The following is a 13056-nucleotide window of genomic DNA, read 5'->3' as shown; positions in this document are numbered from 1 at the left end:
TGAGTTTGAACCACTGACCTTGCGGTTCAAACCGACCTTGCAGTCCAGTGCTTATTATACAGCACTATTCCAGGACTCCTATTCCTAGACCACAGGAAATGGAAAGGTTTCATATTTTGCTTCACTATAAATATTTAAAACTAAATTAAGACCCAAATGATTTTTTATAAAAGTACAAAAGTAATTAACTGGAGGAACCTAGTCTTTTCAATAATTGATGCAAGAGCAACTAGATATACATAGCATAAATAAGTAAATAAATCAATCTCATTGAAGTCTCACAGTTTACATAAAATTAGCTCAAATGGATCATAAATTTAAATGAAAAACAGACTATAAAACACTTATAAAAACTAATTTTACTAACTATGAAAATTATAGAAAATAAAATGGAAGAAAATGTTCCAGACTTAAGAGTTTGGGATCAAAGAGTTAGTACAGAGACATCAATAGTCTAAATATGAAAAGAAAAGAAAAAGGTAAGTTGGACCTCATTAAAATTAGTTCTGCAAAAGAACTTTTTAAGAGAATGAAAAGAAAAACTACAGCCTGAGAGAAGCTATTTGTAAACCAAGTATCCAACAAGCAACTATTTAGTATTTAGAATGTATAAAAGAACACTCAAAACTCAACAATTAAAACAATAAACAATGTTAAAATAAATGAAAAATAGCAACACCAAATGCTGATGAAGATGTGGAGGAATTGGGTCACTCATACATTACTGGTGCTAAAGTAAAATGGCACAGGAACTCTGGGAAAAAAAATTCTTAGAAAAAACTTAATATGCAATTATCATTTTTAAAAAGTGAGAATTCTTATTGGTATTACTATTTCATCTTCGGATTCATGACACGAGCAAGATGTCCAAAGTTACAATGCCAGTGTAATAAATTCAAGATTAGAAAGAGCCATCCTTATATATTCTGTACCCAGATGGTAATATCAGGGCCCATTGTCTAATTTGAATCCATTATCTAGATCATTCTGTAAGGAGCTCTGGTAGCATAGTGGTTTTGAGTTGTGCTGCTAATCTCATGGTCAGCAGTTCAAAACTACCAGTGGTTCCATGGGAGAAAGACGAGGCTTTCTGTTCCCATAAAGATTTGCAGCTTCGGAAACCCTATCCAGGGTCGCTATGAGTGGGAATTGACTCCAAGGCATGTAACCACCACCACCATACAATTCTGTGAATATTTTGTGTAATTTAGCATGTGAAATTTATTTTATTAAATAGTACAATTTAGGATTCAGGCTCTTGGCCCTTGACATCAATGTAAAGCACATTTAAAATAAAAAAAGAAAGAAATGAACAGTCAATTACACAAGAAGTGTCCTTTAAATTAATTTTATTTTCAGCTATAAACATCTTTTTCAGGCAACATTACTGAATAGTTTGTTTACAGGGCTTTATAGTTTTGAGAAAAACATATTTTTAAAAAATCTTAGCTCTATTATACAGAGTTTTGGTATAAAAATGCTCTATAGTTTATAGTGTGTGTTTTTTTAAGAAGACAGGAAGCTAGACTGTAATCCTGCTGAAGAAACTTTTCTAGTTAAACTTATTATAGAGAATGAAAAGATTGTATTAAAAAGTCTTCTGGTTGAGCACATCAAAGGAATGATTAGTTTCCTCCACAGAGAGCCACCAGGATTTTCTCATAATCTCCCTTGGTTTCATCCTGTTGATTCAAAAACACAGTACATTTATTACTGTCTAAAACCATAATACATAGAAGATAATTTTAATTGAGTAATTATATGATTAGTAGGCTTAACCTTATAGATCATATTTCACAGTATTATCAATTATCAAGAAACATTGATAAAATATCATTTAATTAACTATTATACATAAAAGTTAGCTGATATTTGTTAGTTGGTTACTGTATGGAAATCAGAGCTTTCAAGGTCCCTATTATAAATTGCTCTGAATGGAGTACAATTATATTAGAGCTACTATTTTCTAAGAATGAAATGCAATATCACACAGAATTGAAGAAGAGTAGTAAAGTCTAAAAGAGCTCTAGTAGCATAGTGTTTATGAATCGGGCTGCTAATCTCACGGTCAGCAGTTTGAAACTACCAGGTGTTCCTCAGGAGAAAGATGAGGCTTTCTGCTCTCGGAAACCCTATGTAGCATTGCTGAGTCGGAATTGACTCCACGGCACATAACAACAACAATACAGTCTAATGTCATATTGTATGTGAGGAAATACGAGACTCACTCACCAAAAGGAGAGAAAGTTTTAAGTCTGTGATTTTCTTACTTTTTCTTACTAGATTATACTTGTCCAATCAATTGGACCTGTGTTCAAAATCTTAGGCTTTTATTCTAACTTTTTAACATTGTAATGAGATAACTTGAATGTGTGTTTTATATATTTTACAGATGACAAAATAGAGGAACAATATTTAGAATAATTAATTTCTAATCCCATCACCAATATTCTTTGCAAAATAAATCATGATATCTATTTACATTGTAAGCACTGCTTTGCTAACTTGAACGGTTGGTGGTTCAAACCCACCAGCCACCTCTCAGAAACATTACAGGATCATTATGACTCAGAAACCAGATTTACACAAACAAAATTTCTAAAATATGTGGTTGATAAATTTATGCATGGGATAGTAATTATTTCCATGACTTTGGTGGAACAATGTGTTTAATTTTTTCAGCCCAAACTCACAAGAATATTTCACTAGTGACAGTTAAATTTACTTGTGAATTATGCATCCTAATTTAATGCATTAATCTTGCATATGAAAGTTACACATATAATAAATCAGTTCTTCTCTTGGAATAAGTCACAAAAAGAACTGTCATTTGTGGGGTAGCATTAAAAACATTACAACATACCAAGATGGCCTGGCAAAGAGAGATACCATACATCTTCTGATAGAATACTTTGATATCATTCATGTCAATTTCAGAACGGGAAACCATAATCCTGATCAATGTCTTATCGCGGGTTCCAGCACCCTGTTTAAAACAAATAATGTTATACCTCTCACATGCAAAACATATTCTTACTAAAGCAGGATATGTATTTTAAAGCAAAGCCTTCTTGCTCACCATATGGTTTCCAGGGAGAAATTATCTCCTCATTAAAATGCATGCCCCTGCTCATGCACACACACACACAAATAAATACACACACACTTATGCACTTTACATGAGTGATAATGAAATGACAAGAAATAAAATACAGTATTAGCAGTATTAACAAAGCTTTTACAAATCCCTCATTAGTCTCTAAACTATTAGAGAATTACAAATAAGGTGAATGTTCTAAATTTCAAATCTAATCATGGAATTCACCTATTTAAAATTCTTCATTGGTCCTCTACTGCTCTTAGAATGGAAACCATTCATTTTGTCAAGCTTAAAATGCTCTTCCTAATTCTAAAACTTTTCCCACTGGGCATAATCACTCTATTTATATTCTTGAAAGCATCATGCTATGCTTTGCTTGTGAGCTTTAGTGTATGGAGTTCATCTTTTCTTTATCTCCTCATCTCTTCCACTCTTGCCTTCACCTGGTTATCTCCTACTCAACCATTAGGTCATCATTTATGTGAAAGAAATAATTGCATTGATTTCCAGTCTGAAGTGGATGATCTTCTTTTCCTCTCCAGTATTACTAAGTATTCATCATTACCAATCTTAATACCTCACTAGACAAAAGCAGACACAGGGAAGACTGCTACTTTCTTGTTGTTGTTGTCAACCTTGTAAGCCCATTGCTGCTGCCACTGTGCCAAGCCATCTCATTGAAGGTCTTCCTCTTTTTCCTTTTTGTCTCTGACCCTCCACTTAACTAAGCCTGATGTCCTTCTCCAGGAACTGGTCCCTCCTGACAATATGTCTGAAGTATGATAGATGAAGTCTCATCATCCTGACTGCTAAAGAGCATTCTGACTGTATTTCTTCCAACACAGATTGGTTTGTTCTTTTGGCAGCCCATAGTACCATTGATATTCTCCTCCAACATTATAACTCAAATGCACTATTTCTTCTGTGGCCTTCCTTGTTCATTGTCCAAATTTCACTTGCATATGAGATCATTGAAAATACCATGATCTGGGTCAGGCACACTTTAGTCCTCAAACTGACATCTTTGCTCTTGAACACTTTAAGAGGTCTTGTGCAGCCGATTTACCTAATGCAATATGTCTTTTGATTTCTTGATTGCTGCTTCCATGATTGTTGATAGTGCTACCTTCTATGTAACCTATAAATGTCTATCATTTCATACAGATGTCTTAATATTAATTAAATGATTAGATATCTGTAAACTCAAAGCCCACTGCTATGGAGTCTTCTCTGAAGACTTCCTTATTTTGGAATTGCAAAGGAAACATAGTGATAACTTCATTTGGGAGCTCAAAAATACCATGCATGTTAGAGAATAAGCAAAAGTGAAATGGTTGAAGTGGCATCTCAAGTACATGTTAATAGTATTTTCTACTTAAGTGATCATGGAGTCCTGATGTGGCACTGTAGAATAAGCACTGGACTGCCAACTGTAAGGGCAGCAGTTGAAACCCACCAGTTGCTCCTCAGACACCCTATACAGGTTACTAAGAGTCAGAATATTTAACAGCAACAACTTAAATAATCATAGAATAATGTTGAAGAAAATGAAACTATTAATCTGTGGCATGGAAGACAGAGTAATAATAATAATAAAGAAGACAATTATAATTTAGAAAGGGGAAGCTTGTAAAACTCACCACCTGAGCAGAAATAGACTACTGAAATCACACATTAAAAAGGGAAGCTTATCACCCTTCCAAGGAGCTCTGGTAGCATAGTGGTTACAAGTTGGGCTGCTAACCTCAAGGTCAGCAGTTCAAAGCTACCAGCCATTCTGCTGGAGAAACACGAGGCTTTCTGCTCCTGTAAAGATTTATAGCCTTAGAAACCCTATACTGGGTCGCTATGAGTCAGAACCAACTTCACAGCACAGCACCACCACCATTATCACCCTTCCTGTGCAGACTCAGGTTTAAGCAAATTATGTTGTTGTTGTTATGTGCCGTGGAGTCAGTTCCGACCCATAGCGACCCTGTACAGGGTTTCCGAGGCTGTAAATCTTTACGGGAGCAGAAAGCCTCATCTTTCTCCCGCAGAACAGCTGATAGTTTCGAACTGCTGACTTTACGGTTCGCAGCCCAATTCGGAACTACTATGAGTAAGCCACAAATCACAAGTTCATTTTACAATCTTACCTATTAAGAAAAAATAAGAAATTGAATGGGGTTTTATTCTGATTATTCCTAATTAGTTAAAATGGGAAGACACTATAATGTGAATGATAGTTCAAATACAAGATTTTCTGATCAATCGGCAGTCATATTTTTCCCCCTTAAGCAAGTCACACATGGCATTGGTAACATACACATGGGCTGCCAGCAGACCAAATAAATCTGTCTTGGCAGAAATATAGCCAGAATGCTCCTTAAAAATGAGAACGGGGAGACTTCATCACACATACTTTGGCCATATTATCTAGGGGATTGGTCCTAGGAGAAGGGCATCATACTTAGTAAAGTAGAAGGTCAATGAAAAAGAGCAAGATGCTCAACAAGATGGAATGGCACAGTGACTACAATAACAGTTGAAACAGGAGAGATGGCGAGAAGGGCGCAGGTGCGGACAGTATTTCCTTCCGAGTACCCACAGTCGTTATGACTTGGAATTGATTTGACACACAGCACTTAACAAAAAGAAAGTCATTTAAGTAGAATGATACCTTCATGGCCTGATGGAGCTTCTCAGCAAAGAAAGCTGGTTTGCTTGTGGCGCACTTCGCTGTAAGAGAGATAAACTTTCGTTGATACATTTAACGCACACAAAAATGAAACATGCATGTGAAAAAAAAACAAACAGGGAATAAAGTTTTATTTTCAAGATTTCATTTATCATTCCTATTCCTAACACTCCCACCCCTAATAAACCACAGAGATTTACAAGAAGATACTTGTTACTCCCTAGATGGTGGTTTTGGATCTCCTTTCCTTTGATAACCATCACCCACTTCCAGTATTTTAATCCACCCCCAACAGCAACTTCTATAGCTGCTGCTGTTCTGAGTGTGTTCTCCTTGGAGACAGAGAAACGAGTAGACAAAGGCATGTTTGCATACAAACAAGTGCTTTCTTAGTGTTGTGATAAAAATAATGCCCTAGGATAGGACAAGCTTTAAATATAAATTGGCTACCAAATAAACTACTAATGGATTTATCAAGCCCTCAAGGTATTTGTCTTTGGTATTGAAAATGTGTGAGCAGAAATGTTTACTACCAGGCCTAACCCCAGACCTACTGAATCGGAATCTGAATATCAGCTAGAATATTTGAGAAGCAATACTTTACAACACAGTTTCCAATCTGGAGTAGCCAACTGGACACATGGGAGAACTTTAAAAGAACAGATTTTCAGAAGCCACCACAAACCTACTGAGACAGACTCTACTGAATTTCCCCAAGATCAAACAATTCGCAAATGGCAGTACCAGGCTTTGCCTAATTCCAAATGCCATGCTCTGAATGTCTCCTGTGTGTGCCCAGGCTAGTTCTGTGCTTAGGACAGTAAATGCTCAATAAATACTTTCCACCTCTCCAAAGAGAGTAATACCTGTTATTATTAAGGTCCTCATATACGACTCCACAGCACATAACAACAACAAATACCTTTAATGAGCTGCAAGTTCAGCGGTTCGAATCTACCAATTGCTCCATGGGAGAATGATATGGCTTTCTGCTCCCATGAAACCCTGTACAGCCTCAGAAAACCTATACAGAGTCTCTATGAGTTGGAACTGATTCCCTAGCACATAACCATCACCTCCACTACACCTTTAGCTAAATATTCTTTACCATAATTTTACATTCTGTCTTCATCTACAACATAGATGTAGTATATCTGAGTATTTCGAAGGCGGTTGTTCTTTTTTTTTTTTTTTTTAACTAATATGGGGGACATCATTGAAAATGCAATTATAAATTATAATAATCTGACAGCTCCAGGATTACATACCAATAGCTGTGAGGCACTTCTCGATGTCACCTTTCAGCTCCAGGTCCAGAACTTTGTTCATGTCATGCTGACTGTATTTGGTGTATTTCTGGAACACTGAATATTAAATATAAACTAAAAAATGTGCAAAACATCCTATGCTTTAGCAAACTTTAACAACATTCAAACAATTGACTAAAAAATGTCTTCGGGATAAGTGAACTTCAAGGCATACTTTTAAAAACTGTTTATTCAACTGAATAAAGTATAGGTGCTTCATCTTCTCCTAGGACTGTAGTAAACAAACTCACAGAGTAATTTTGCATTTCCTGTTTGTTTTGGGAAATTTTTTCAAGAGTTGAAGATTATTTAAAATGCCATGTGATTGACAATCATAACATTTACTACAGTAGAGCTAAGTGCCATGGCAAATAGATCTTCCCTTACTCCCTTACATAAAGATCTGTGTAGTAAATGTCTATTAAATTTACAGATCAGTTTGTTACGAGAAGATACTGAACTTCATTTAATAATCATGATTATCTCTTTGTCTTGGCTTCCAGGAGAATCAAAGTCAAATTATGTACCCAAAGATACGAACTTTTCTTTTTTTTTTTCTGTTTTTGTTTTCTAATGCATCTACAATTTTCTTCACTTAAAAAAAAATTTCAGTATCATCTGTTCTGTTGTATGTGTGTCTTTTGCCACATCTATTCCAAAACTTGGAGTTCTGATATGGTGCTGTAGGATAAAGCACTGGACTACAAGGTCAGTTGGAACCACAAAGTCAGCAGTTCAAACCCACCAGCTGCTCCTCGGAAACCCAGTATAGGGTCACAATGAGCCTGAACTGACTCATTGGCACCTGACAACAACAACAGTTCCAAAACTTATGGATGAAACAGAAGAATGAAAATAATAAACTGATGCTCCACATACCAAAGTCACAAAAATACATTTCCAATGCTATTAAAATGATACCTGTATAAGGTTAGACGTATGGGCCAATAGCAATGATGGATCTAGGGTACCATGTCCATTTATTATAGGTGTGACACTAATTTAGATTTCTCTCTTTCATGATCCTTATTTATCGTCACAAAAGAAAATTTCATCTTCTATAAGCAAGTTCCAGATGTCAATTTTTTTTCTTTTTCCTACTTACCTCTACGAAGATGAGGATAACTTCTTGTGGTCAGAATGGTATTGAATACATTCACATCTGTCCCCTTTCTTTTTTCTCCTGCTTCGTATAAGGCCTGACAAGGATCACAAAAATGTACACTTGATATTTGCTGAAATAGTGAAGGGACGTTAAGTCCCTTTCAAAGATTTTCTAAATAGCTTCTTTGTGTTCCAAACAATCAGAGTAGGCAAAATTAAGGTTGCAAATTTTTATAATGTAAGGACCATATTTTGCTTGTCAAATATCTTCTACAGTATCTTTTACAGTACTTTGCAAACACTAGAGCCTAAACAGATGTCTGAGGAATTAAATTTCTCTAAGATCATGCTCTGAGCTCTGGTAGCGTAGTGGTTACGAATTGGGCTGCGAACCTTAAGGTCAGCGGTTCGAAACTACCAGCCGCTCCGCGGTAGAAAGATGAGGCTTTCTACTCCCGTAAGGATTTACACCCTCGGAAACCCTGTACAGGGTCGTTATGGGTCGGGACCGACTCGACGGCACTTAACAACAACAACAACAAGATTATGCTCTATATCAAGGCAACTCCAAGGGTCTCTATAAAGAAAGTATATGTATATTTTTATGCTATATTGTTTAAAGTGGTTGTGAGCAAATGGAACTAACACATCAATAATGCAATAGTAACCTAGATCTTGAATTTCAAAATGAGAAATTCTGAAAGGAATGTGATTCTGCAAACTAATTAACCATGTCATCTTAAAAATTTAACCATACTAACCTTTAGAGACTCTCTTTTGTAAATGAAAAGGGTAATCCCTGTGCTATTATTACAGACATGTTGTTAACTTTAAAATGTTAATTAGTATCATCTTCCTTAGTCACACTAGTACAGAAGTCCTGATAGTCTTAAAATGGAAAGCAAATTTAGAAATGCCACAAGTAAATAAGAATTTTTTTTTTTTTTATTATACCCAAGTATTCAACTTCTGTTGACTTTTTTTCTTTTCATGGGTTTACACAATCTCAACTAAAATGATTAATCTTTCCACAGATATAAGAACTTATTTTGGAATTTTAAAGCAAATCAATCTGACATGTATGCACTTATTCAGCAAACAGTTAATAAATGCCTACTATATGCAAGATCATGGACTGGTACAGTAAAGGTGTGGGGAGTGGAGAACTAATATAGAGAAGACTATTCCATGAGGAAGGCCTATGTAAATAGTAACTTGCTTGTTTTAAAAACAGAAATTTCAGGCCCTAAAGCGGCCAAATTTTCAAATGTTGCCAACAAATTGGTGTATAAACAACCAGAAGCCTCACTAGCTGAAATTATATGCAAACATATTTTTGAAGTATATAAATCCATTATAACTAATTTATTTTAATATCATTAACACTTGCAATGGCTGCTCTTACAAAATCACTAGATTTGTTTTCACTTTGCTTAATTTTTAAAAATTACTTTTTTCTTTCTTTTTTCATGCCAAGTGAAAGTTCAGAGTTTTCTCAAAAAATTGATCATTGGGTATGACAAATCAAACTCTCATTGTTCCCCTTCAATCCTTCTGGCTTTATGAACAGCAGGATCTACTGAAATTTTCTTCTTTTTCTCTAGGCTGTCCAAATACAGGAAAGTGTCTATAACTCAGTATATCTTTAAGAAGCAATTTGTCTTTGGATGATCCTAGATTTACAATGATATAGAGAGCATCACATAGTAGTCCCCCCCAAGGAATGAAAATTCCTCCAGCAGCATTCTGTAAACACTTGCTTACTCTGGCATCTGTGTCAGCCAAGTCTTCATTCACACTAAAATTCTCAGATCGGTCACCCTAAAAAACAAAACAAAAACAAAAAACCCATTCATGTCATGATTTCTAGCATGGAATCACATGATTTGCTTAATTTTCCTAAAATCAGAGCAATAATATTCCTTAGGAAACAAACCTACATTACTCATTTCTCAAGAGAACTCAAATCTAAGATTTTATTCTTCATTGAAAAAGAAAGACATTTCATAAAAGCATTTGAATTATACCTTAGCAAGAGAAAGCAAAGCATTCCGATAATCTCCAGATGTGTCTGAGGTGATGTCTTTAGCCAGATCTCTCTTCAATTCTAAAAATACAAAAATATATTTTGTAATAAACTAATGACAGGTGATGATGATATTGTCTGGTAGGATAGCACTATATTGGCTTAGAACCTATAGTGCCACAATGTTCAATGATTTACAGAACACATTTCAAAATATTATCGTTACTTTTTATAACAGAAATCAGAGTAGGTGAAATTTTGGATCATTATCTTATTTCCTGTAAGATAATAGAAAAAGTCCCCTGTGTACCACCAACGGTTAAGTGTTCTACAACTACCTAAAGACTGGCAGTTCAAATCCATCCGGAGTGTGTCAGAAGACAGACGGGGTATTCTACTTTTGCAAGGTCACAGTCTTGAAATTCCTTTGGACCATCGTTCTATTGTGCACACTGGGCATCATTGTAAATGATAATCCATTCAATGGTAATTAACAATAACAAGATCAATGGCAGTAATTTAGACAATATTGTGAGAGAAGTCTTATTGTCACAAAGCTAGCTTTATTTAATAACAAGAATAAATTACATAGTTAATATATACATGTATATGTATATATATATATAACTAATATATATACGTGGAAGGAGCTCTAGTAGTATAGTAGTTACGAATCAGGCTGATAATCGCAAAGTTGGCAGTTCAAACCCACCCACCATTCCTTGGAAACCCTATACAGGGTCACTATAAGTCAGAACCAACTGACAACACCAAACAACAACAACAACAAACAACGAATAAACACATCAGTATGTAAAGTTTCCAAACTCCTCTAATTAGCATCCACATTTAATTTTAAGAATATGATATTTCCTCTTCAACTAAGTGACTCAGATTGTTAGACATTACAACTTACCTTCTTGGTACACTCTGTTAATTTCTCTGATTTCTTTGTTAGTTCTTGATACCAGAATTTCAGTCAAAGTGTCCTCATCAGTACCAAGGCCCTGAGTTGACAAAGAAGAAAATAAAAAATGTACGGAGATCTTCATTTAAGGACCTAGTTTATGTGTCTCCAAATTAATCTTTAGTCTGATATTTGATCATGTTAACCAGGGTGTTTAATAATTACAATCAACTTTATTCTATTGCTATAAATGCAAACTCATTTATAGACCACACTTTAGGTGAAGACATAAAAAGTGCAGATATATGCCTCATATAATAACAGAACCAGAAGGTGAGCAGCAACACAGTCTTTAGTGCCAACATCTATTTATCTGATCACTCACTCACTTATTAAACGTATGCTGATTGACAGGTGCTATATGTTGAGGCTACAACAACAGATGCAACTAGACTTGAACTGTACATTGTCTGGAGGAAAGAACTCTTGTTTCCATCAGGTGGTTTACCTTCATGGCTCCGCGGAGCTCATCAGCATCAAACTGGGCTGGAGTCTTCAATAAAGCCAAAGCAACTACTTCAAGGTTGCCTGTGAGGGCTTTCTTCAGAGCTTCATCCAGGGGCTATTAAAAAAAATAAATTAAAATTGGGACTTCTAATTCGTAATATGCTAAGTTATGCAAGGTAATCTTACAGCTGAAGCCCTAAACCCAACTGTCTTTTAGAGCCCCTTTACTTTACATACAAAACTCTTATCCAGCATTTAGGAATTCTATTTTAACCTTTTAGATCTAGAAGGATTAAAATGGAATTTAATAAATGCATCAGTGACTTCTTCTAGGATAGGATTCTCAATCTTTTATACAGGGGCAAACCCACAAAGCCAAAAGTAAAGGAGGTCATGTACTCTTACAGATGAAAGCAGTTGTACACACACTTTTAAAATTATGGATTAATAATTTCCCAATATTTCATATTTGCCTGGCACAAATAAGCAATATAATTAGGGATTGACATTACAGAGTCTTTCACTGTACTTTTAAAGAAACAATTACCCACATATAAGTGTAAAAGATATAAAGTATATATTGAAAGTAGAACTCTATTCTGCATTTCACATTAGGAATTAAGTAGTTTAGTTTGGTAACAGAAGACACATTTCAATCAGAACATAATACTTATTGTCAACTAACCTTGACGTTTGTTATATTCAAATTAAAGACTTGTCTCTGATACAGAATACCAAATGATCAAAGAATTCACACAAAGACGACAAGTGTATTAATAATAAGCTTGCTAGGACTGATTCAGTTGCAACACCCTGGTCATAGGTATAGCACAAAAACAGTGTGCAGAAGCTCAAAGACCAGGTAACTGTGTGTTAGGTCTTATGTTTAAGCATGAATATTGTTCAAATGAAATATCTATTTTACCTTTCCTTTTTCCTGGAGGTAAGCTGCTTTGATTTGTTGGCGTTGTGCATTGTTCCTCTTAGTTAAAATATCAATGATGGTAGCTTCATCCACACCTAGAAATGAAAGGCCAATTTGTTGCAGCATTGTGGTGGCTTGCATGTTGCAATGATTCTGGAAACTATGCCATTAGTATTATAAATATCAGCAGGTAACATAGTGGATAGGTTTCAGCAGAGTTTACAGACTAAGATTAACTGGGAAGAAAGTTCTAGTGACCTACTTCTAAACATTAGCCAGTAAAAATCTTATGGATCATAATAGAATATTTTTAAATATAGTGCTGGAAGATAAGCAGCCTTGATTGTTTGGAAGTCACGCAAAATAAACAGAGCATACAACAAAGAATTTAAACATACCTATGTTAATGAAGATGGCTCAAGACTAAGCAACATTTGTTTTGTTATATATACGGTTACTATGAGCGGGAAGCTACTCTAAAGTAACCAACAACAGACTTT

The 13056-nt window shown here is 35.1% G+C and overlaps 1 protein-coding gene across 1 annotated transcript in view; it reads right to left on the bottom strand.

The window, feature by feature from the left end:
• Nucleotides 1-1384: 1384 nt before the first annotated feature.
• Nucleotides 1385-13056, bottom strand: part of ANXA1 (annexin A1) — a 12741-nt gene continuing 1069 nt past the window's right edge. The window contains exons 3-12 of the mRNA XM_006834922.1: nucleotides 12557-12651; nucleotides 11633-11746; nucleotides 11134-11224; nucleotides 10219-10298; nucleotides 9956-10012; nucleotides 8193-8286; nucleotides 7049-7144; nucleotides 5763-5821; nucleotides 2864-2986; nucleotides 1385-1682 (exon numbers count right to left, since the gene is read on the bottom strand). Coding sequence (XP_006834985.1) covers nucleotides 1626-1682; nucleotides 2864-2986; nucleotides 5763-5821; nucleotides 7049-7144; nucleotides 8193-8286; nucleotides 9956-10012; nucleotides 10219-10298; nucleotides 11134-11224; nucleotides 11633-11746; nucleotides 12557-12651 — 866 coding nt within the window. The 3' untranslated portion in view covers nucleotides 1385-1625. The remainder of the gene's footprint in view (nucleotides 1683-2863; nucleotides 2987-5762; nucleotides 5822-7048; nucleotides 7145-8192; nucleotides 8287-9955; nucleotides 10013-10218; nucleotides 10299-11133; nucleotides 11225-11632; nucleotides 11747-12556; nucleotides 12652-13056) is intronic.

The sequence above is a fragment of the Chrysochloris asiatica genome, unplaced genomic scaffold, assembly GCF_000296735.1.
Source record: "Chrysochloris asiatica unplaced genomic scaffold, ChrAsi1.0 scaffold00014, whole genome shotgun sequence".
Classification (NCBI taxonomy): Eukaryota; Metazoa; Chordata; class Mammalia; order Afrosoricida; family Chrysochloridae; genus Chrysochloris; species Chrysochloris asiatica.
Note: the sequence above shows the minus strand (reverse complement) of the source record. Positions and strands in the feature narration are given on the sequence as shown.